The sequence below is a fragment of the Lates calcarifer genome, linkage group LG6, assembly GCF_001640805.2.
Source record: "Lates calcarifer isolate ASB-BC8 linkage group LG6, TLL_Latcal_v3, whole genome shotgun sequence".
Lineage (NCBI taxonomy): Eukaryota > Metazoa > Chordata > Actinopteri > Centropomidae > Lates > Lates calcarifer.
In genome coordinates this window covers 11,065,056-11,083,900 of record NC_066838.1, presented here as the reverse complement: position 1 = coordinate 11,083,900, position 18,845 = coordinate 11,065,056, and the positions used below count along the sequence as shown (strand labels likewise).

The window sequence follows — 18,845 nt, the reverse complement described above, 5'->3', positions numbered from 1 at the left end:
CTGAGCAAGCTATCACCTTTGATAAAGCCATAGTTCCAGTGGGAGAGGAAGAAGAAAGCCAAAGAGTAAGAGCATTGTTGGTAATGAAAAATGCCATGAGGGAGAGGGAGCATCTCTCTGATCCCAGCCTGTTAAACCAACAATGTATAGTACAACAGATACTGCACTGGTACATCAAGCATTTCTCTGTTGTGGTACTACAAGGAGCGTTTGACCCAGAGGACTGATCTGAATCTGAGGTGTCTTTACTGCACATCAGCTGGGCACCAAATACCCTCATAATACAGCACTCACAGCGAGTCGCACACTGGCACTGCCATCCACGCTGGCACACCTTCAGCTGTGTCACCAGTTGGCAAAAGGCTGGCAAGGCATCTGAGAACACTGTAAAAAGAGAAAGAAATAATGGGGAAGTGGAGGGTAGTCGGAGGCACAGAGTGCAAGAAATGTTAGCTTTAGTAATTACTACCTCCATAGAGGAGCAGTGGAGAGGACAGTGAGGCAAGCAAGCGCACGAAGGAGGCCCCCGTGTGCAGATAATGAAGGGGTATCATTGTAGCTCTGACAGCGTTAATCTTAGAGTGCTCCACAATGTGTGTGTGTGTCTGTCTCTATCTGGTTGTGTGTATGACTCTGTGTAGCATATGTATATATACTGCTGGAGTGTATAGGGTTGTGGTACAGTGCCATTGACTCTTGCCCCACCAGTGAGACCACCTGACAGCGCAGTTTATCTAACCCCGTTGACAGCCGCTGCCTCTCGCAGCTTCTTGAAGATAGTCCTGAAACTTCACAGCCTCTTGCTCATATTCACAAAAGCACTGGGATCACCTATCAGCACCCGAACCTGTCTTCTCTGCAGTGGAGGGAGGACGAAGGGAAAGGAAAGCAGAAAAGGGGAAGAGCAGTCCAACTTTCTTTGTGCCCGGCTTCTTTCTTTTATTTTCTTTTTTCTTTCTCCCTCTTCCCATTTGAAGTTGTGAGACACTCATTTAAGCCTCATTGCACACCGACACTCAACACACGAGAAAGTGTTATGAATATGTATCAACACAGCATATGGCAGCAGTAGCGCTGGGACTAGGTGTGTCCAGAAGGTAGAGTGCTGCCGATGCATTATTCTCCATTCAAATTACCACAGTAAGAATACAGCGGGAAGCTGAGAGGTGTTCACCACCTCTTTAGACGGGGCAGGAGAAGAACCTGGATCATGCAAAACAGCGGGAACGGAAGAGCTGTGATGAGCACAGTAGTAGGCTGGCTGAGTTTCCTTGATTTGGTAGATTTTTCAGCAGGTTCAAACCCAGCACTCGCTGACACAAGCGTGATTAAAAGTGATATTTCTGACACATTAGGATGCGCACGGGAAGTAACCTCCTCTAAAGCGTTCATTATTAGATGCATGACAGACCTGAATATTTATAAAATAGGTTTTAATAATTAATAGCAGCAATCTGCTCCCGTAATTCATCAGATTTGCACTTCAACAGAGTATCCGTTTTCACTTTAAAATAATAATAAGAGGAATATTAATGTTGCAGAAATGTAAAACGGGCAGCTGGATACAGCGCAGCGCAAATAGGCAAGCGCTCCGTGTTCACTTCTGAGGCTTTCCTTTAACGTGTCTCTTTTCAAATAAAATTACATTTTAAGCTGTCAACATTGCACCGTTTGAAAACCTTCAGCTGTTTGTGCTTGACAATTTAGTGAGTGGCTTCTCACAAATGTGGCAAGTCATGAAGATAAAGATGCAGGAAACAAAGTGGGTTTGGTGTAGAATGCAAAAGTAGTTGCTGTGGTTTTATCAAAAGCAAATTTATTTGTTTGAGTCAACTTAGCAGCACTTCCTTTTGTATACTGAGACCCAAAATAGACAGCATTCTTTTTTCCTGTAAAGCAGCTTTGCTTGTTTCATCGTTTCACAGTCATTTTTCTTCTTCTTTTTTTTTCCTCCCTTATTGTGAGTGTTGTTTTATCACACCTTCAAATTCAGTCACGGCACATTCCTCCCTCTACTGAACTCCCAGAAACAAGAATGTTCCTGTTTTAGGTGAAAACTGCCACGTTTAGTTCCGCCTCCAGTTCACATTGAACTTTTTGGTAAAGCACACTGTTTTAGAGCTGTCACTGACACAGTGGTGTGTTTATCCTCACTGTGGATCGGTTTTTCCTGAGTGTGTAGAAATGTCAGCGTACGCACTTGACAGTGTGTGTCTCAGAGCAAACGACGTGACCTGCAGCCACCAGACAGAGAGGAGCAGAAGGAGTGCACAGAGCACAATGCCCTGCTGTCTACAGCCCTGCAAGCAGGCGTGCAACACACACGTACACTAACACAAGCACACTTAATATTGGTTCCAGCCACTAAACATATGTATTTACAGTGGATTATGCACATACCCACACTTCCCCAGCAACACATGGACACGCAAAAATGTCATATATCATCACAACCCTGTTGTCACTTCCATCCTGCTTATCAGAAAAGTAAAAGATAACAAACTGAAGTTCTGGCAGGGGAATCATAGCCACAGGGTCTACAGAATGCAAATCCCACGAGCAGGAAGACTCATTCTCATCACTTCCTCTCTTAGCTCTACAAAGAATGTATTTTGATCAAAATTTAATTGTGTTTCATGAGCAGAATACAGTGAACATTGAAAGCGTCGAATGTGAGAAAAAGTAAGCCTCAGATTTTTAGCGAGCCATGGGTCATTTTTGGACAGGTAGACAACCTGCCCCGGATGACATTTTAACAGGCACCTGTGATTCATTCTACCGCATATAAAGTCCAAAAGAGGAAAAGTCTGTCATGCAGAGCAAATGTTTTAATGGTAGCCAGGGATCGATGTTGTCAGCACAGGCATCCTGTCTGGAAATACATGCTTTTTTGGGTTAATGTCACCTCCTTCTTTCTTTTCAAGGAGAGACAGAGAGAGAGAGAGACAGAGAGAGAGAGAGAGAGAGGAGAAAAAGAGCCAAGGCAGGAGAGGTCAGAGTGATCTGGTGCAAACGTTCCAAACTAGGCAGAATTTAGGGGAATTGCTTGAAAAACATTGACTCTCACTCTCATTCACAAGGCCCCTGTATCTGAAAAACAAATTTGAAACATAACCTTGGAAATCAATTAAGAAGTCCCCGGGAGCTTGAGAAAAAAGAAGGGAAAGGTCCACCCCCCCACCACCACCCTACATGTCTTTTTCTCTCCTCCACTTAACAGGGACTTGGATCTGCCCATCAGAGCACTGCCTTGTGTGAGGAGGCTTTGTCAGCGGGGGCTTTATTTAATTTTTTTTAACGGCAGAGTGCCGTATATGCTGTCAAAATGTCTTAAGAGTCTTATTAAAGAAATGCCACAGCTCATTTCCTTGTAATGCAATTCATATGCTGGTGAAAGGGGGCATGTCTAAAGATCTAAACAGCTTTGCTTTTTAGGCTTCACATTAGGGGTTATCTGTGAGGGCTTGTCATTGATTGACATTATCTGGCCTGACAGGGCCTCATATCAAGGTTAACCTCATGGACAAAAGTGCCACCCGCACGGACACACGAACACACTCCCATCACTCGCACTCGTAGTCAAATAAGACACGGTCTCCTCAACTTCCTGTTGAGAGGGGTGCCACGTATATGCGCCCACTTCGTCTGTGTGTGTGTGTGTGTGTGTGTGTGTAAGCCAGGTGGAGATTTCGAGACTTAATTGATAACTAATGGAGCGGCGTGTGCTGAGTTTACCCTGGAGGATTGACTCTGTGTGTTTGTGTGTGTGTGTGTCCTGTGGAGAAATAGAGGGGGTAGGTGATGGTAAGAGGATGGGGATGACTTACTCAGCAGTGTAGCTCCGGATTCTGGTAAATTAAATATTGCCCCAAAGATAATGACATGGAGTGACACACACCAGTCCGGGGGGCTCCCTACCTCTTAGACGAGCAGGCCGTTCACTTTGCGACAGAAGAAAGTGTGTAACTAATGCTCATATGAGCGCCATACACACACACTCACACGCATATCGCCTTCTCCCTCCCAACAAGCCACAAAGGCGAAGAGAGATCCCCGTGACCAAAATACAACTGAAGCAGTTAATCTGTACAGATATTAGCTCAAGGGCTCTTGAGAGGTGCACTGCTGAGCCCCTTCTCCACTGTACTACCCACACTGCCTTGCTGCAACAGCAACCACGAGGGAGGGACACAGGGGTCGTCTGCTCATTTACCATGGCGGTTGGCTTATCAAATTGCACTCCTGGTGTCTTAAAACTGAACATGGGAGCTGAGCTTCAAAACAAAGCTGCAGGAATAAATTTTCCTTGTTTCTGTCTGGGGAAGCATGGGACTGTGTGCGACTGTGTGTTTTTTTTTTTTTAAAGCAAAGTTTTTGCCTCCTGCGACACAAACACTTACAAATTAAGTCCTCATCTGGTGCCAGCTGCGAGACCAGATTTGGTGTACAATTTTAACAAGTTAGCCGTGTGTCCCATGAATTACCCTAAGCAGCAAACTGAATAAAAGTTGGCTGTTTTGGTACGTGGCTGTCAGAATGGTTCTTGTCAGTCATGTCAGATCGTTTTTTTTTTTCTCCCTTAGACCATTTTAGGTTGCTTGTCCTCTGCTCTGGAAAATACCATAATTACTCTGTTTGTGATGAAGGCGGAGGGCGTATTTGTCCTTAGATTTCAACTTTCCTGCCTGATTGCCCTCAAGTTCAACGTCTTTCCTCTTCCGCCTGCACTTGAAATATACATTGTTTTCTTCAGCCATTGTCCTGAGCTGTCTGTGTGTGTGTGCGTGTGTGTGTGTGTGTGTGTGTGTGTGTTTCTGGGGCAGTTTGTGCCTGTCTTTGTCCTGCAGCGTCTTGTTTGTGTTTTGCGGCGGTGTGACGGGAGCGTGGCACTTGGCTGAGGGCTTGTGTTTGATAACAGCCCCCGTGGACGGAGTTGAAGTGAAATAGTCCAAACGGGTCCTTCAAGGTCGGCACCCCCAGAAAGACAGCACACACTGTGCAAGGTCACATTCTAGACTAAAAGCAATAAGTGCTTTATTGATAGAAAAAAAAAACAACAAGCAGGCAGATGTGCAACCAACTGATTAATAATAAAATAGATTTGTGAGAGAGAGGGACAGGGGGGAGGGTAAGGGGCAGGGGAGAGAAGACAGCTACCTCCTGACTGTATGTCCATGAGCCTGTGTACTGTATGTGTGTGCCTGCATGCATGCATGTACAGTATGCTTTGCAGCAAAACATTGATCCTGTACTGGAACCTAAAAAAATCCATCAGAAATCCAGTAGTTAAAAAAAGAACAAAATGTGACAGATTGGTGCTGGTGGCAGTTTCCCGGGTGCACGGTGGCTCTCTCTCTTTGTGCCTGAATCATTTCCTATCATCACCGCAGTTTGTGCGATCTGTAAAGTACAGTGTGAAAGTACTGTTTAAAAGAAGATCACAAGCAACTCACTTCTCCTGTTTTGACAGTAATCTGCGTATCACATATATCTCATCAGTATCAGGTTTTATGATAGAGGCAACAGTCACTGTAGGTTCCTTTTTTCCATTCAGCCACTTTATGAACAATGTGCCTTTTGTACTGCACCTACTGTGCTATTATCTTTTTATGAAAATAAGCAGAGGGTATTGGACTGTCGTCATCTTTTATGTGCCTTTATCGTTCTTTCTCTTGTACTCTCTCTCTCTCTCTCTCTCTCTCTTTCTCTTTCTCTCTCTCTCTCTATCTCTTTTTCCTTCTTGTCCCCAACCTGGCAAACCTGCCAAGTGAGTAGAGCTCCAAAGTGGATCAGTCAGTGGCAGATTTAGATTTGAGGTGGGGAAAGCTAAGTCCCAGTCCCAGCCAAACCTGTCTCGTCAGGAAGACTCTGAGGGACAGGAGGAGGGCTGGGAGATTTCCATATGCTCTACTACCCCCTTCCCCTCAGTGATCGCCTACAGTAGTCCCCCCCCCCCTTCACCCACACCCCTCCACCCTTCTTGCTCCTTGGTAGTGTATACCCACCATTATAGCCCCCCTTTCTAAATCCCTTCTCTACATAAACTTCTCCTCAGATGTGCCCACCCCCAAACCCCCATCTATCAACTAGTTGGCAATGGCATTGTTTTTAATCATCAGAACCTCAAAATTATTATTATCGCTTCTGATGCGGCAATTAAAACTTCAGGTCAGAGGCACAACGAGCGGTGATCAGCAGCCGAGCTGAGAAGTTTTAATTAGACGATCAGAACCATTAATGCACAAAAAAAAGGTGTGCGCTGGGAAATTAACGGGAACGTCTTAATCAGGGTTAGCGACTCCGAAGAGGAGTCAAGTGAACAGAGAGCAAAAAACAAATCATTTCCGCACCACTGGGACAAAACTCAATTAAATATGCATGCGGAAAAATGGAAATTTCTCAGCATCGGCTGCACCGACTGTTGGAAAACTGTGGCAAAATCTCACAGCGGGGTCGGCGACCTGCTTATTGTTATTCTTGTGTAATAAAAATGAGAGAGGGGCCAGATGCTGGGGTCTGGGTGTCGTGGCGTAGTTGTCCATCAGTGGCTTTCCGCTTGACTTCCTTGCGGCTGCCGCAACCTCTCTACCATGCAAGGGGGAGAAGGGGAAAAAGAGAGGAGAGGAAAACATTCTCTTCCTGCGAGTCCTAAATTTACAAAAATAAAAACATGGTGATTTTCAAGTGTGTCTGTGCATGTTTGCCTGTGTGGCTCAGTGATTTCCCTGAAACACACATGCACACTTACTCCCTCACACATACATCTCCCCTGAGAGCCAGAGACACAAAAGGTTCACTGAGCTACACACGGGGAACTGCAGCCTTGTCGATTAATCTGCCAAAGGTTCATAAAGTTAGAACTACGCTTTTTTAAAGAGCTGGAGCAACTCTCGGTTGCATATTGTAAAATAATCCCGAGCTGAGCAGACATCTCCCAGACCCTGTTTGTATTAATTAACTCCTGATATTGCGGGGGGTTTGTCCTTGTGTCAGTCATGTTGAAACTCAGCAGGAATCTACAACAAGCCCTGTACCTGTGTTTGATTAGGTGAAGAGCTTAGCTTCAGTTTAAACAAGTAATATCTACCTGCTCTTATATACGGACCCTCCTGTGCGTTCGCGCCATACAAAGTGTCAACACTGCAGGGACTTGGTGTGTTTATGGTGCAGCACTGCACTTTGAGTGAACAATAAAGTCAGGTTATTTAATTTTCTATATGTTGTATATGTGATTTTACACCTTCCATAAGGTGATTGCACAAGCATTTTGGACGTGAGCTGCCTCGTCTTGCGCGAGGTAAAGCCGCGGCCCTGCCAGTCACAACTACAGTTAACTCCCACATCCCTTACCGGTGGCTGCCTTGATTATAGTCTGCGCACGTTCACACAAATAATGCACTTCCAACAGCGTTATTAGGATTTGAAACACCACTTGATTGGGCATGATATCATTCTGGCACACAAACAGAGACTCTGCATCAAAAACCAACAAGACCTGTGGGGCTTAGAGCTGTGGAAGAGTAAGTTTGTCGGTGCAGGCAGGCTAGACTCGAACACAAGCTGTGTCATCCAGCGCTGACAAGAAACAGGGCCCAGAAAGAACTTGATGATGCACTTATTTTTGACTGAAGATGAAAAAGAACCTGACCTAGTCCAAATGTATTCAAAATAGTTTCTTGACTTTTTCCCCAGGTTTTGGCCTTATACAGACAGTATATGGCGCTCCTTTGTGGCCCTGCTCTGTTTCCAGTAAAAATAGTGTCACAGTTAACATAAGCAGTTGGAAAAATTAGTTTCAGCTGTTGTGTTCAAATTCAAACCTGCCTATTTCTTTTTTCCAACTCCCAGTGCTTACTGAGGTGTCTCCTCCTTGACAATTAGCACACCAGGCTAAAACAGAACTGTAAATAATGTCCAACGCATGTGACAGTGTTGTTTTTCTTTCTGATATTCATTAATAAGGCAGAATGCTTACTGGACTCTCAGGGAGGTGGGGGAGTCGGTCCCAGAGGGAAAAGTTGTTCTTTCATGTAGGTCCCCGCAGATTTTATCTCATTGTACGCTATCATGCACACAAACGACTTGAGGTAAACAGCTTAGTGTTGCCATAGCAATCCCTATTGTAAGCAATGGCAAAAAGCTGCTGTGGACAGAAACCCTCAGCATAAATAATAGTCAAGACAGCTTCCATAAACCATCGAACCATAGCATGTTCCTTCCTCAGGGGGAAGCTCACAATATTAAATTTGTTTTAAAGCACGCCTTACCTTTAAAAAGAAAACAGTGAATATGTGTTTAAGGTGTCTGTTAATTCATTTAAAGTCCTCAACCAGAAGCACTCGGTCCTCTACTCACGCTCCTTATTGTTAACAGAAAATCATACATAAAGAGGCACTAATGGAAAGAAACAGCCGTGTAGGGGTCATTTCCTACAAGGAGCTTGAGATTGCAAAGGAAAGGAAATCAGTAGTTAAAGTGTGAAATACTGAACACAGTAAACAGAAAAAAATTACCTCCACTGCAACACCCAAATGACCTCAATCTTCCTTTGGAGAGTATTTCCAAAAAGAAAAAAACTTGAAAATTTATGTCTTCTACTTCCTAATAGTTTTTCCAGCTGATTTTTTTTTTCTTCAAAATTGCTGTCTTCTAAAAGGTGACCCTTTCACCCCCCGCCCGCAATTGTCTAACACTAAATTGTACGGTAATGTGCAGCTGATATACGGCCCCCCTCAAAACTACATAATTTCTGAGGTCATTGTTTCAGAGGAAGCCCGCAATGTAAATACAGTAACTGAGAAAGCATGTGTGGGGAGTAAGGAGGTGGAGGTGGGGGTGGGGGGATGCATTGTCTGGTGTTGGGGTGATCTGTAAACTCCTTCAAATTGTATATCCTCTAATGATTCCACAGCTTTGCAAAAGAAAATGAAAACAGGATTTTATGTTGCACCGATGTGATTTACATAATGCCGGCAATGGCTCACACATGATTGTTGCTTGGCTTTATGGCTGAGGGAAAATGAAGAGGCTCGTACTCATTGTTGTAGAAAGTGAATTGAGTCTTTAAGATAGAACTTTGTTACCTCTGATATCACACATTTTTCTCTGTTGAAATGGTGTGTCCATTGCTCAGCAGAGTCTATTATCTTACTCACAGTGCAGCTGAGTTAAGACTCAATACAACTTCACACAAGAAGAAATATCTCTGCTGTTGCATGGTTTTCACACAGGCTCAAATGACAAAGCTTAACATACTTCTGAATAAAAAGCATACAAGTTAACATGGGTTTCTGATCCCTGGTTATTCTTCAACTTTTTTTTTTATTACCATAAATACAGGGTTACTAATGGTCACCTCCTCCTCCTTTTTAAAAGTTATTTACAACTTGATAAAGATCTGGCCTTGATTTTGAGTCTGGAAAATGCTGGTGGAAGGTGAACTTTGGTGGCTCTGGAAGTCAAAGTGAAAGGTAACAGAGTGCAGTTTCTGCCCTAAAAAGGCAGCTCTGGATATGGAATGCCACAGGCAGCTGTTCCTGCCTCATCAGAGGACATGTTATAAAGATAGCCCCACTTGGGTTGAAATAATGCCACCCATTCCTGCCCCAAAGCACACTCTATCATGCTCTATTGTTCATGGAGGCCACACATGGGAAAAAAAATGTTGAGCCTGTGCAGTATGTCTTGTTAAGTAAAGATATGTAAAGCACAGGAGCTACAGCATTTTTTGCATGATGTTCTCTTGGTTTGATTAACAGTAAAAGACAGTAGGGTGTAGAAAGAGCTTACATACATGGCATATTATTTTCCTGTTAATAAAAAAAGTGAAACCAGCAGCCTCCACAGAAACAGTTACTGAGTCTAATCCCAAAGAATAGCATGCAATAACATGAGAACACAGCTCCAAAAAGCCCAAAAGTGCTCAGCATTTTCACTCCACGTCCTGACAGCTTTAATGCTGAGCAGCCCCCCACTCAGTGGCAAGACCACAGCCTCTTGAGGTGAGAGTGAAGATAACATTTCACAGTGTCTCTATAGCGCTGTCATGTGAAGGATTATGTAGCTGTGTATTTGCTGCTTGTAGTACCGTAGGGGGTCTGATACTTATCTGCCTGTGGTTTCAGCTGTCTGTGCTTTTTTTTTTCTCCTTTTTTTCCACCATTGCGTTAAACTCTGAGCTGACCGAAGAGGTGTGACTTAGAAAGATATGTACAGTATCTCAGTGTGTCCTTCTAGTCTTATGCTGTTATTGTTAAGTGCTTTTGGATGTTATTAATAGCAGCAGTCACTGTTGTTCTGCGTCAGTTTGTTTTTCCATTGCAATGTTTAAAATCATTACAAGTTACTGACATGGAGAAGCTGGTCCAAATTTGTTTTCTGGTGATACTGAAAGCTTGCGTAGTCCACATCTGGAGATAATTATAAAATAAACTGTTAACTGTTGTTATAAATGGCTTCTTAAACTGTAACTGAGACACTAATTGTGACTGATTTTATATTTTCTGTCTTTGTTGTTCTTGTTTCCATCAGCTGAAAGGAGTTTATGCACTGAAACGACCTCAGGAAAATCCAAGATGGCCGCCAAAAGGAAAGGTGGCCTAAAACTCAATGCTATCTGTGCCAAGCTGAGCCGTCAGGTGGTGTTCGACAGCAGCTCCCAGAACGCCGAGGGAGACCAGAGTGTAGCAGAAAACAGCGAGCGTGGCAGTTCCCACTATGATGACAATGAGACCAACTTCCCCGAGAGCCTGAGCCTAACTCAGAGCCTGGAGGAGGACCAGAAGAGACGCGAGGCCATCGAGAAGTGGGTCAACGGCGAGTACGGCGATGAGCCGCCAGCTCCTGAGGACGATCAGGAGCATGAACTTAAAGTCAGCAATGACGAAGACGGCCCTCCCGAGGGCGTGTACATGGTACAGCCCAAAGGCTGCAGCGATGAAGAAGACAATGCAGAGGAGGCCGAGCCCACAACGGGGTCTCAGGATGGCAGTTACCGTGACGACAAAGAGGCTGAAGACAGGCCTTCAAAAGACGACACCTACCTGCCACCAGGCGAGGCCCAGAGTCGGCAAGCACCTTTCTCCTCTCCAGGTACACTATGACACTCTGTCCTCCCTGTGACACTCTGATTTATACTTGACCCTTCATATGCATCTTAAACCAACATTACCTTTGCCCTTCAAAACACTCAACTCCATAGTATTAAGGGGCAAAGACTTAGATAAAAGGCGGGTGACATTGCCACATCCACATAAGCTTAAGTGTGCCCATTATTGGAAAGACACACTCTAGAGTTACATTATGAATAGCCAGTGACATTATTACCCTAAAGACAGATTCAACTGGCGGGCCAGGGTGGGAGGTGAAACTGTAACTTGTCAGTGTGTGGTTAACTGTACGAAGAAATTCATAAATGGGAGTAGGCTTACAATGTAAGGCCGTTTATGCACTCTCCCAGCAGCTGTGGGCCAACAGCGCATGGCAGGGCCAGGCTAAGCTTCATATTACACCCAGGATTACATATTGAGTCTTTGATTTTTCCCTAAGCTCACTAAACTTAGCCACTGCTTCAAGCTCCTCTATTACATGGAGTCGTTGTCTGCCTTGGAGGAGTTCGGGGGGTTTTTCACAGTTGTCAAATCCAAGAGATCAGTTGTCAAATAAAGTCAGAAATCGGGAAGTTGTATTGCAGAACCATAAATATTGTTTTGTCTACTCACAAACGAACAATGACTCTATATATTTATTGTTAGCAGGCATTAACATATTTTAATAAATTCCTTAATACTATGTGCTCTTGTAAATGACTCATAATAACCTCTGGTTAATTGTGACATGATGTTCCCTCAGTATAATTTACTGATTATCAAATAGATAAAGCTGGTAGAGACTTCTAACAGTCATGCTGAAGTAGCAAGAGTATGTGTTAACAGCACAAACAATCTTTTAAGAAAGTGCCCTTTACAGTTACACACTTTGTGACCCTTGAAACTAGACACATACGCACTATATGAGATATTGGCCTTTGTATAGCAGAAGTTAAAACACAGAGCTGTAAAAAGGAGAAAAAAAACATTGCTCGGTTATATGAATAGATAAAGCCTGTTTCACAGACAGCCAGATGGGGGGTGGGGGGGGGGCAGCAATTTGCAAGCGAAACCGGTTGTTGTGGTACAAAAACAAGTTTTGTTTTGTGCTTGCTCACCTCAGTTTAACAGTTTTTTGGTCTTTCATCTAGGTTCAGGTATCTGCCTCAGAGTCATGTACACATGCTCTTTTTGTCTCTATTTCATTTTGTTTTCACCAACTGTATAGCAGCAGCTCTGGCCACACAGAATTGGGGGCAGGGGCTTCTCAGAAAATGAAGCAGGTTTCATTTCAGAGGCAAATGAAAAAGGCTTTGTGGTTTTAATTAGTCATTTTGTGTGTATTTCATGGCCATAAAAAAGCCTGTCTGTAAATATGTATTACTGTTGTGTAGAAGGCCTACACCTTTCCCTCCACTGGCTCCTTTACTACTTTACATCTCACAACAAAGCCAAAGTGTTTGAAGACTGCAGGGAGAGCATACTGCATCAGTTGCAAATCTTGTCTTTAGTGTGTGTGTGTTTTTTTTTCAGAGTTGCTCTTTGTTGATTGTAACTAGGGCATCTATATTGCCATGTTTCTGCTCAGCTCACAATTAAAACATTTTTTTCCCCCTCTCTCTCTCTGTCTCTCTCCGCTGTCTTTCAAAGGCTGATGCGGAGTGCACATAATTATGCATATAAACATAGTGGCTTAATTATCTCTCACAACATCAGTGACAATGTAATTAACAAACATTGCAAGATCAATGAGAGAAACTGCGACCTTCAAAACATTTAACTCCTCACATTGAGGCATCGTGCGGATTTCCTATCAGTGCAAAACCCCAGAATACTTTTCCTAGATAATTTAGATGTCGCATTAGAGCCCTCATAAGCCAGTCAATGGAAAAACCAATGAATAAAAACTATGAAAGCAATGACAGAGATGCTCATAGCGATGGATCAAACAGGCTTGACCATGACTTCCATTTGCAATTCTGGGTTCACTGTAAAAGGTTATTGTTCATTTCAAGCTATTTCAAAGCCCTCTCTATTTACTGCCTGTTAATTAACTAACCAAACAGCGGGGAAGTTTGAAGCTCCGTGCAGTTTTGTGTGTGTGTCAAATTAGTCCAAACAAATGCACATAATGTCATTTATTCAAACCAACTCTTTATTAGGATACCACTGTCCATTTAAACAAAGCACACTTAAACTAATTCACTCACATGAACACAAATTGGTTTTTTAAAACTCCATTTAAATGATTGTACCATATAAAAGAATTCCACTATTCAAAACTTTCCTTGACTGAACTTCACTGAAAGCACTGCACAGTATTAAAACATTTTCTTAAAGCAAACGGTTTACATTGTGCATGTGTGGTACAAAACTGACGCCCTTTAGAGGGTATTCAAACTCTAGATTAGTCCATATATAGCCACTAGCATGCACCTTTATCATCAGCGACACCTCTGCCTCTCAGTCCTGTGAGCAGGGAAGCTATGCCACACCGATGGCCATGTTTGGTCAGCCAAAAGAAGATATAATGCCCATCTGTTATCATATCTAGGAGGAAAAATGTGGCCTAATTGCCTCAAATATAGACAGGGCAGGTCTGAGTTGTGTGTTGGATTTTGCCCCTGTGAAGTGTCGAGATTAGGAGCCACTTCTTTGTAGATTTTCCAGTGCCACTAGAGAGAATGCAGAGGGAAATGTCACATGTGTTGACGAGATGACGAGAGAAAAAGAAAAAGAGGTTTATTTATTTATTTATTTTATTTATTTATTATAATAGCAGTTGGGCCAATCTAACTCTACACCAATCTCTATACACCACACATAGTTTCCCACTTGGTGTCTCATGATATCATTAAGAAGCAACCAGTTAGGACTTGAGTAGAAAACTCATTTACATGGTGTTTTAAAAAGGTTATCTCCTGTCGGTTCCAGTCACGATCCTTTTCTTTTTTCTTTTTTTTTTTTGGAGAAGGCAATGATAGTACCTTAAGCAAACAGAATATGAAAAAAGGGATGTCAGTGCTCCCGTGACAGAAACCACTAGTCTCTCTGCAATAATTACCAATTGACTCTTCAACTAAAATTATAGATGTTTTTTTTTTTTTTTTAATTTGGTACTGACTCCAAAGCAACCGTCAACAAGCCTGAAACTATTCACAGTAAATACAGAATCAACTGTGACATTTTTTATTTTTTAGAGATGAGAGCGATCTTTAATTTGTTTCATTTGGAAATTTTGAAATATGATTCCCATCAAAGCATGTTTTTTCTACCTTTAAAAAAATATAATATGTTCACTCAGTACAGTGTAGTTGTAGTGTAGTTTCTAACTCATATTGGTGTGGGCGGGTGGCCCCTAACTTTAGAGTTATATGATATACTGTGACCCGAGATGCCCTTATAAATACAGTAGCAGTAAAATCCAACTGGCACTAAGGTTCTAAACACCTAAATCAAATGAGAGGAATGTTTAGACAAATGATATTATAAATGGACATGGCCAGATGTATATAAAACAATGTTTCAAATCATGTCAGTTTACTAGCTGAAGGAAAAACTAAACCTTAACTATAGAACAAGGTAAATTGTATTGTACCATGCAGTAAATACTTGTATATACAGTATGTCACTCTGTGGTTTCAGTACATGTGAAAACAAGGTAGATTTGATAAAATGATCTGTAGCAAACATGCAGGTATTTCCTCTCGCATACTGTACCTGATCCATTTCTCTTAAATTTTTCATGCCCTTTCGATCCACCAGATACTCTTTCATACTGATCCAGGGCGCAGAGAAGCAACCCCAACGCAGTGCGTGGAAATTTAGGGATTATTTTACATGCTGCGCAGGAGATGTGAAAAGCAGGGCACAGCGACTGATTTAGCAATAACTGAGAAATCTGAGACAAGAGCAGAAATATTTGTGTATTAATTACCCGGGTGGTGGGTAGTATTACCTCTCACCAGCTCATGTGTGCTTTGGTGGTGAAAAAAGCAATAAAGCATTTAAAAAAAAAAAGAATTTGAACCTTGGTCCTGTGCCAGTGATGAGTTAAGATGGCCAAAGGTTTTAAATGATCCAGGTTAATTTATCATCTGATACATTACTAGCATGTCTGTGTTCTGGTATCCTGCCTGACATGCAAACTGACACAACAAGAGATTTTTGAAATTGCGTTGGATCAGCAAACGCAACTGTTTGGGGAAAAGCTGCCTCACGGATCGTCCTTGTCTCTTTTTTTCTTTGTTTCTCTCTCACATTACCCTTTCTCTGTCCCTTTTACCCCATGCTCTCCTTCTTTATGCAGAGCTTTGTCCCTCCACTGCTTTCAGGCCAAATCATTTTTCCCTTTTCCCCACTCTCTGACCCCTTGCACTAACCTGGATGAAAGTTAATGGGCCAGAATTAATCTCCACATAATGCAATTAAACTATACATTGACTATATTTCGCTATGTCCTTGGGGAAGTTGTCCAATTTAATGGACTCTTAAAATGAAAGTGATGTTTCAGTTCACAAATGTGTAAAAAGAGGAAAGGATTCATTCTGTTCACTTTTGAAGGTGACACAATAATCATGCTATTTTAAAATGCCTTACACCAAGCTTCACAGGGGATTTTATGAAATGCACTTAACAAGCCATAATTTCTCTGCAGATAGTAGTGATAGTTCTATCATTTTAATAATGTTCAGCATCAGTCATTATGTAAAAATTTACAGTTAAATGTGCTGATAGTGTTACTTCAGTTTTAAGAAGCTGTATAAACAGAGGGTTTTTTCTAAAGTTTCTTTTGTATATTTTTTTCCTCCAATATGATAATATTATAATACAAGCTCATACGTGTAGAATATCTGTTGAAAATATTACCCTCAAAATTAACTATCTCATTAAATTCTGACAGCATAACAGAATGAGCATAGAAAATCAGAAAAAAAGTTTGTTTATTCAGTGTGTCCTTCAGTACAGTCACCTGCAAATTCTGCAGAACTGACTTATAGTGCAACCAAAACAGGAAGAGCATTGCCTCAGACTGCTTGTTTGTAGGCACATAGGTAGACAGCATGTACAGATGTTGGTGTGTACTGTAGCATGCAGTGGAGAATCACTTTTCCTGTGGTTAAATTTACTACAGTTCTGAAGTAACAAGGATAATGGCATCACATCAATCATAAACACTCATTGTTCAGAAAAATGGATACACTATAATGTAGTAGATGTTGTTCTTCCATTATCTCAATGTCACAGTGTGTTTGCCAAAATGGTGAGGTGTGATAGCATTGTTTCATTAATTGGGCCAACAAAATATATTCAACACTTCAAAAACAAAGCTACTTTGCCAGATTAATCCATTTATAACCAATATATTTGATGCCAAACAAAAACATTTATTGTCAAACACAGACTGTCGGTTTTAGCTACAAAGTGTAGCAATAGTGTAACAGTTGTCAAGCAAGCATCAGTCAAAATGAAGCAAGAGGGAACCATTTGGTAGACTGATATAGTGACCTGAATTTGGCTACGAATGTCTCAAGCTGCAAGTTTGTTGCAGTTTCACAACTCACATGAAAAAACACACTAATATTTGTATATGCTGTTTTAGTAAGTAAAGACTTCATTACAGTAATGCCAGACAGCACCAACAAGGGACTCTAAGGTTTACTAAACTTAAAACTAATTACGTTTTCAACTTTACTGGCAGCAGCTTTAAAAGGAAAAATATGAATGCAGTTGAATTATAAGAGCTCTCTTCTGTTTTCCTCTGCAGGAGAAGCATCTGCCCTGCGAGACTATGCAGCCAACACCATGAATGAGTTTTTGGGAATGTTCGGTTATGATGACCAGCAAGTAAGGGATGAGCTGACCAAGAAGATCAGCTTTGAGAAGCTCAAAGCCGCTACCTCAGACCCCTCATCCCTCAGCAGTGAGGAGGCCTCACGGCGTGCCCGCTTCTCCAAGTACGAAGAGTACATCCGCAAGCTTAAAGCCGGCGAGACCCTACCTTGGCCCATGCATGCTTCCCCACCCAAACCAGACGACCTCAACTCAAAACTGGCCCAAGACAAGAATGCTACCATGCTCCAGACCTCCGGGTGCCTCCCAGGGGCCGAGGCACAGATCTACCCCTCCAGCCTGGACCACAAACAGCCAGGAGGACCTCAGCTGGGCGCGTCTCAGCCACCCAATCCCTCTCACATGCAGAACATGGCGTCCCGAGCCTCAAAGTATGACTTCTTTATTCAGAAGCTGAAGATGGGTGAGAGCCTACAGCAGCAGAACGGTAATGCTTACAAGCGACCCTCCAAGTATGACCTGGAGAACGTAAAGTTTCTGCACCTCTTCAAGCCAGGTGAGGGCAACCCTGACATGGGCGGCGCCATCGCCTTTAAAACTGGCAAAGTGGGCCGCCCTTCGAAGTATGACATCAGAACAATTCAGAAGCTGATGCCAGGGAATCCCGAGGCTTCACTGATGCCCAATGTCCTCGCTACGGCACCGGGCAACCCAGGAGCTCCTGGTGTTCCCACTGTGGGTGCAGGTGGGGCCAGCATCACTCCGGGGCTCACAATGGACCAGACAGGACACATAAGCTTCACTGCCTCCGACTACCTGAAGTCCAGCTTTTCCAAGACTGACTCCATCACCACAGGCACTGTGTCCTCCGTTAAGTAAGTCTTCTCCAACATGGTCATATCAAATTAGAAAGCACAGACAATGCTTTTAATTTGTTTTAATACATTTTTCATCTGTATCAAAAATACAAATAGAGATAGATAATGCTGATTGACTTATAATATTGTGCAATTGTGCAAACTTTTAAACAAGTCACTAAATCTATCATGTGGCTATAGTGCCATCCATGGTGGAAATGGCATTACATTTTACTACTTCAGCATCTGTTCATTTTGTCAAATAAGCGTTTTGCAAAAACAATTCAAAATGGCAGAAATTCTCTGCAGCCAAAAATGGCTGTGGCCTGGATGAATAGATATGTAGTAGTCGAGGAGATAAATTAGATTAAAATTTTACTCCTTGGGTCATGACTGAACTTCACACTAAATGTGACAGAGATCTGTTCAGTAGATTTCAAGTTCTCCAGCTAACAAACAAAATATCAAATAGAGATGGTGCAGAAAAGATGACCTCCTTAGCGGAGTTAACAATAAGGTGATAACATATAGAGGACTAGGGGGACAAGAGATGATGGGACACATCCCGTGTGCTTTCTGACCCAAATATTTTATGACATACTGCATTATTTGTTTGCACAAAAACAATGCATACTTGACATCTGATAATAAATCACATAACCTGTCATTAAAATTCCAATTTAAAGTTTACTGGTGGATTGAAAAGATTCCAAGCTCAGAGGTCTGTCTTCTTCACACTGATCAGCCTCTCAGTGGAACACCTTGGAGCTAATGTGAAGCTCACATACACTTAACTGCTACTGTGAGTCAGTTAGTCAAACGCAAAGGTAATTGCTACCTCCACAGCAGCCAACAGGAATGTAGTGTGAAATAGCGCATAGCGCCCAATAGATCCACGACATGATGAGTTGCGAAGGCACATGAAGTGTTTACTCGCTGTAGCACTCCGTAGAGACTGATTTAGCACAGTCATCGCAAAGTGACTGACTTCTTTCGTTTGGCTAGGGTGTAACAACTCTCCCTTTAATTACTTTGGAGCCATGACTAACCTCCCGGCGAGTCACAGGGGCCGACTCAACACTGCCTGACGAGTGCACTTTAAAGGAAG

General features: G+C 42.5%; 1 protein-coding gene across 5 annotated transcripts in view; it reads left to right on the top strand.

Moving 5' to 3' along the window:
• casz1 (castor zinc finger 1) overlaps positions 1 to 18,845 on the top strand; it is a 79,636-nt gene that overhangs the window by 33,238 nt on the left and 27,553 nt on the right. For all 5 annotated transcript variants that reach the window (XM_018665905.2, XM_018665903.2, XM_018665911.2 and 2 more), the window contains exons 2-3: positions 10,531 to 11,091; positions 16,855 to 17,755. In XM_018665905.2, coding sequence (XP_018521421.1) covers positions 10,531 to 11,091; positions 16,855 to 17,755 — 1,462 coding nt within the window. The remainder of the gene's footprint in view (positions 1 to 10,530; positions 11,092 to 16,854; positions 17,756 to 18,845) is intronic.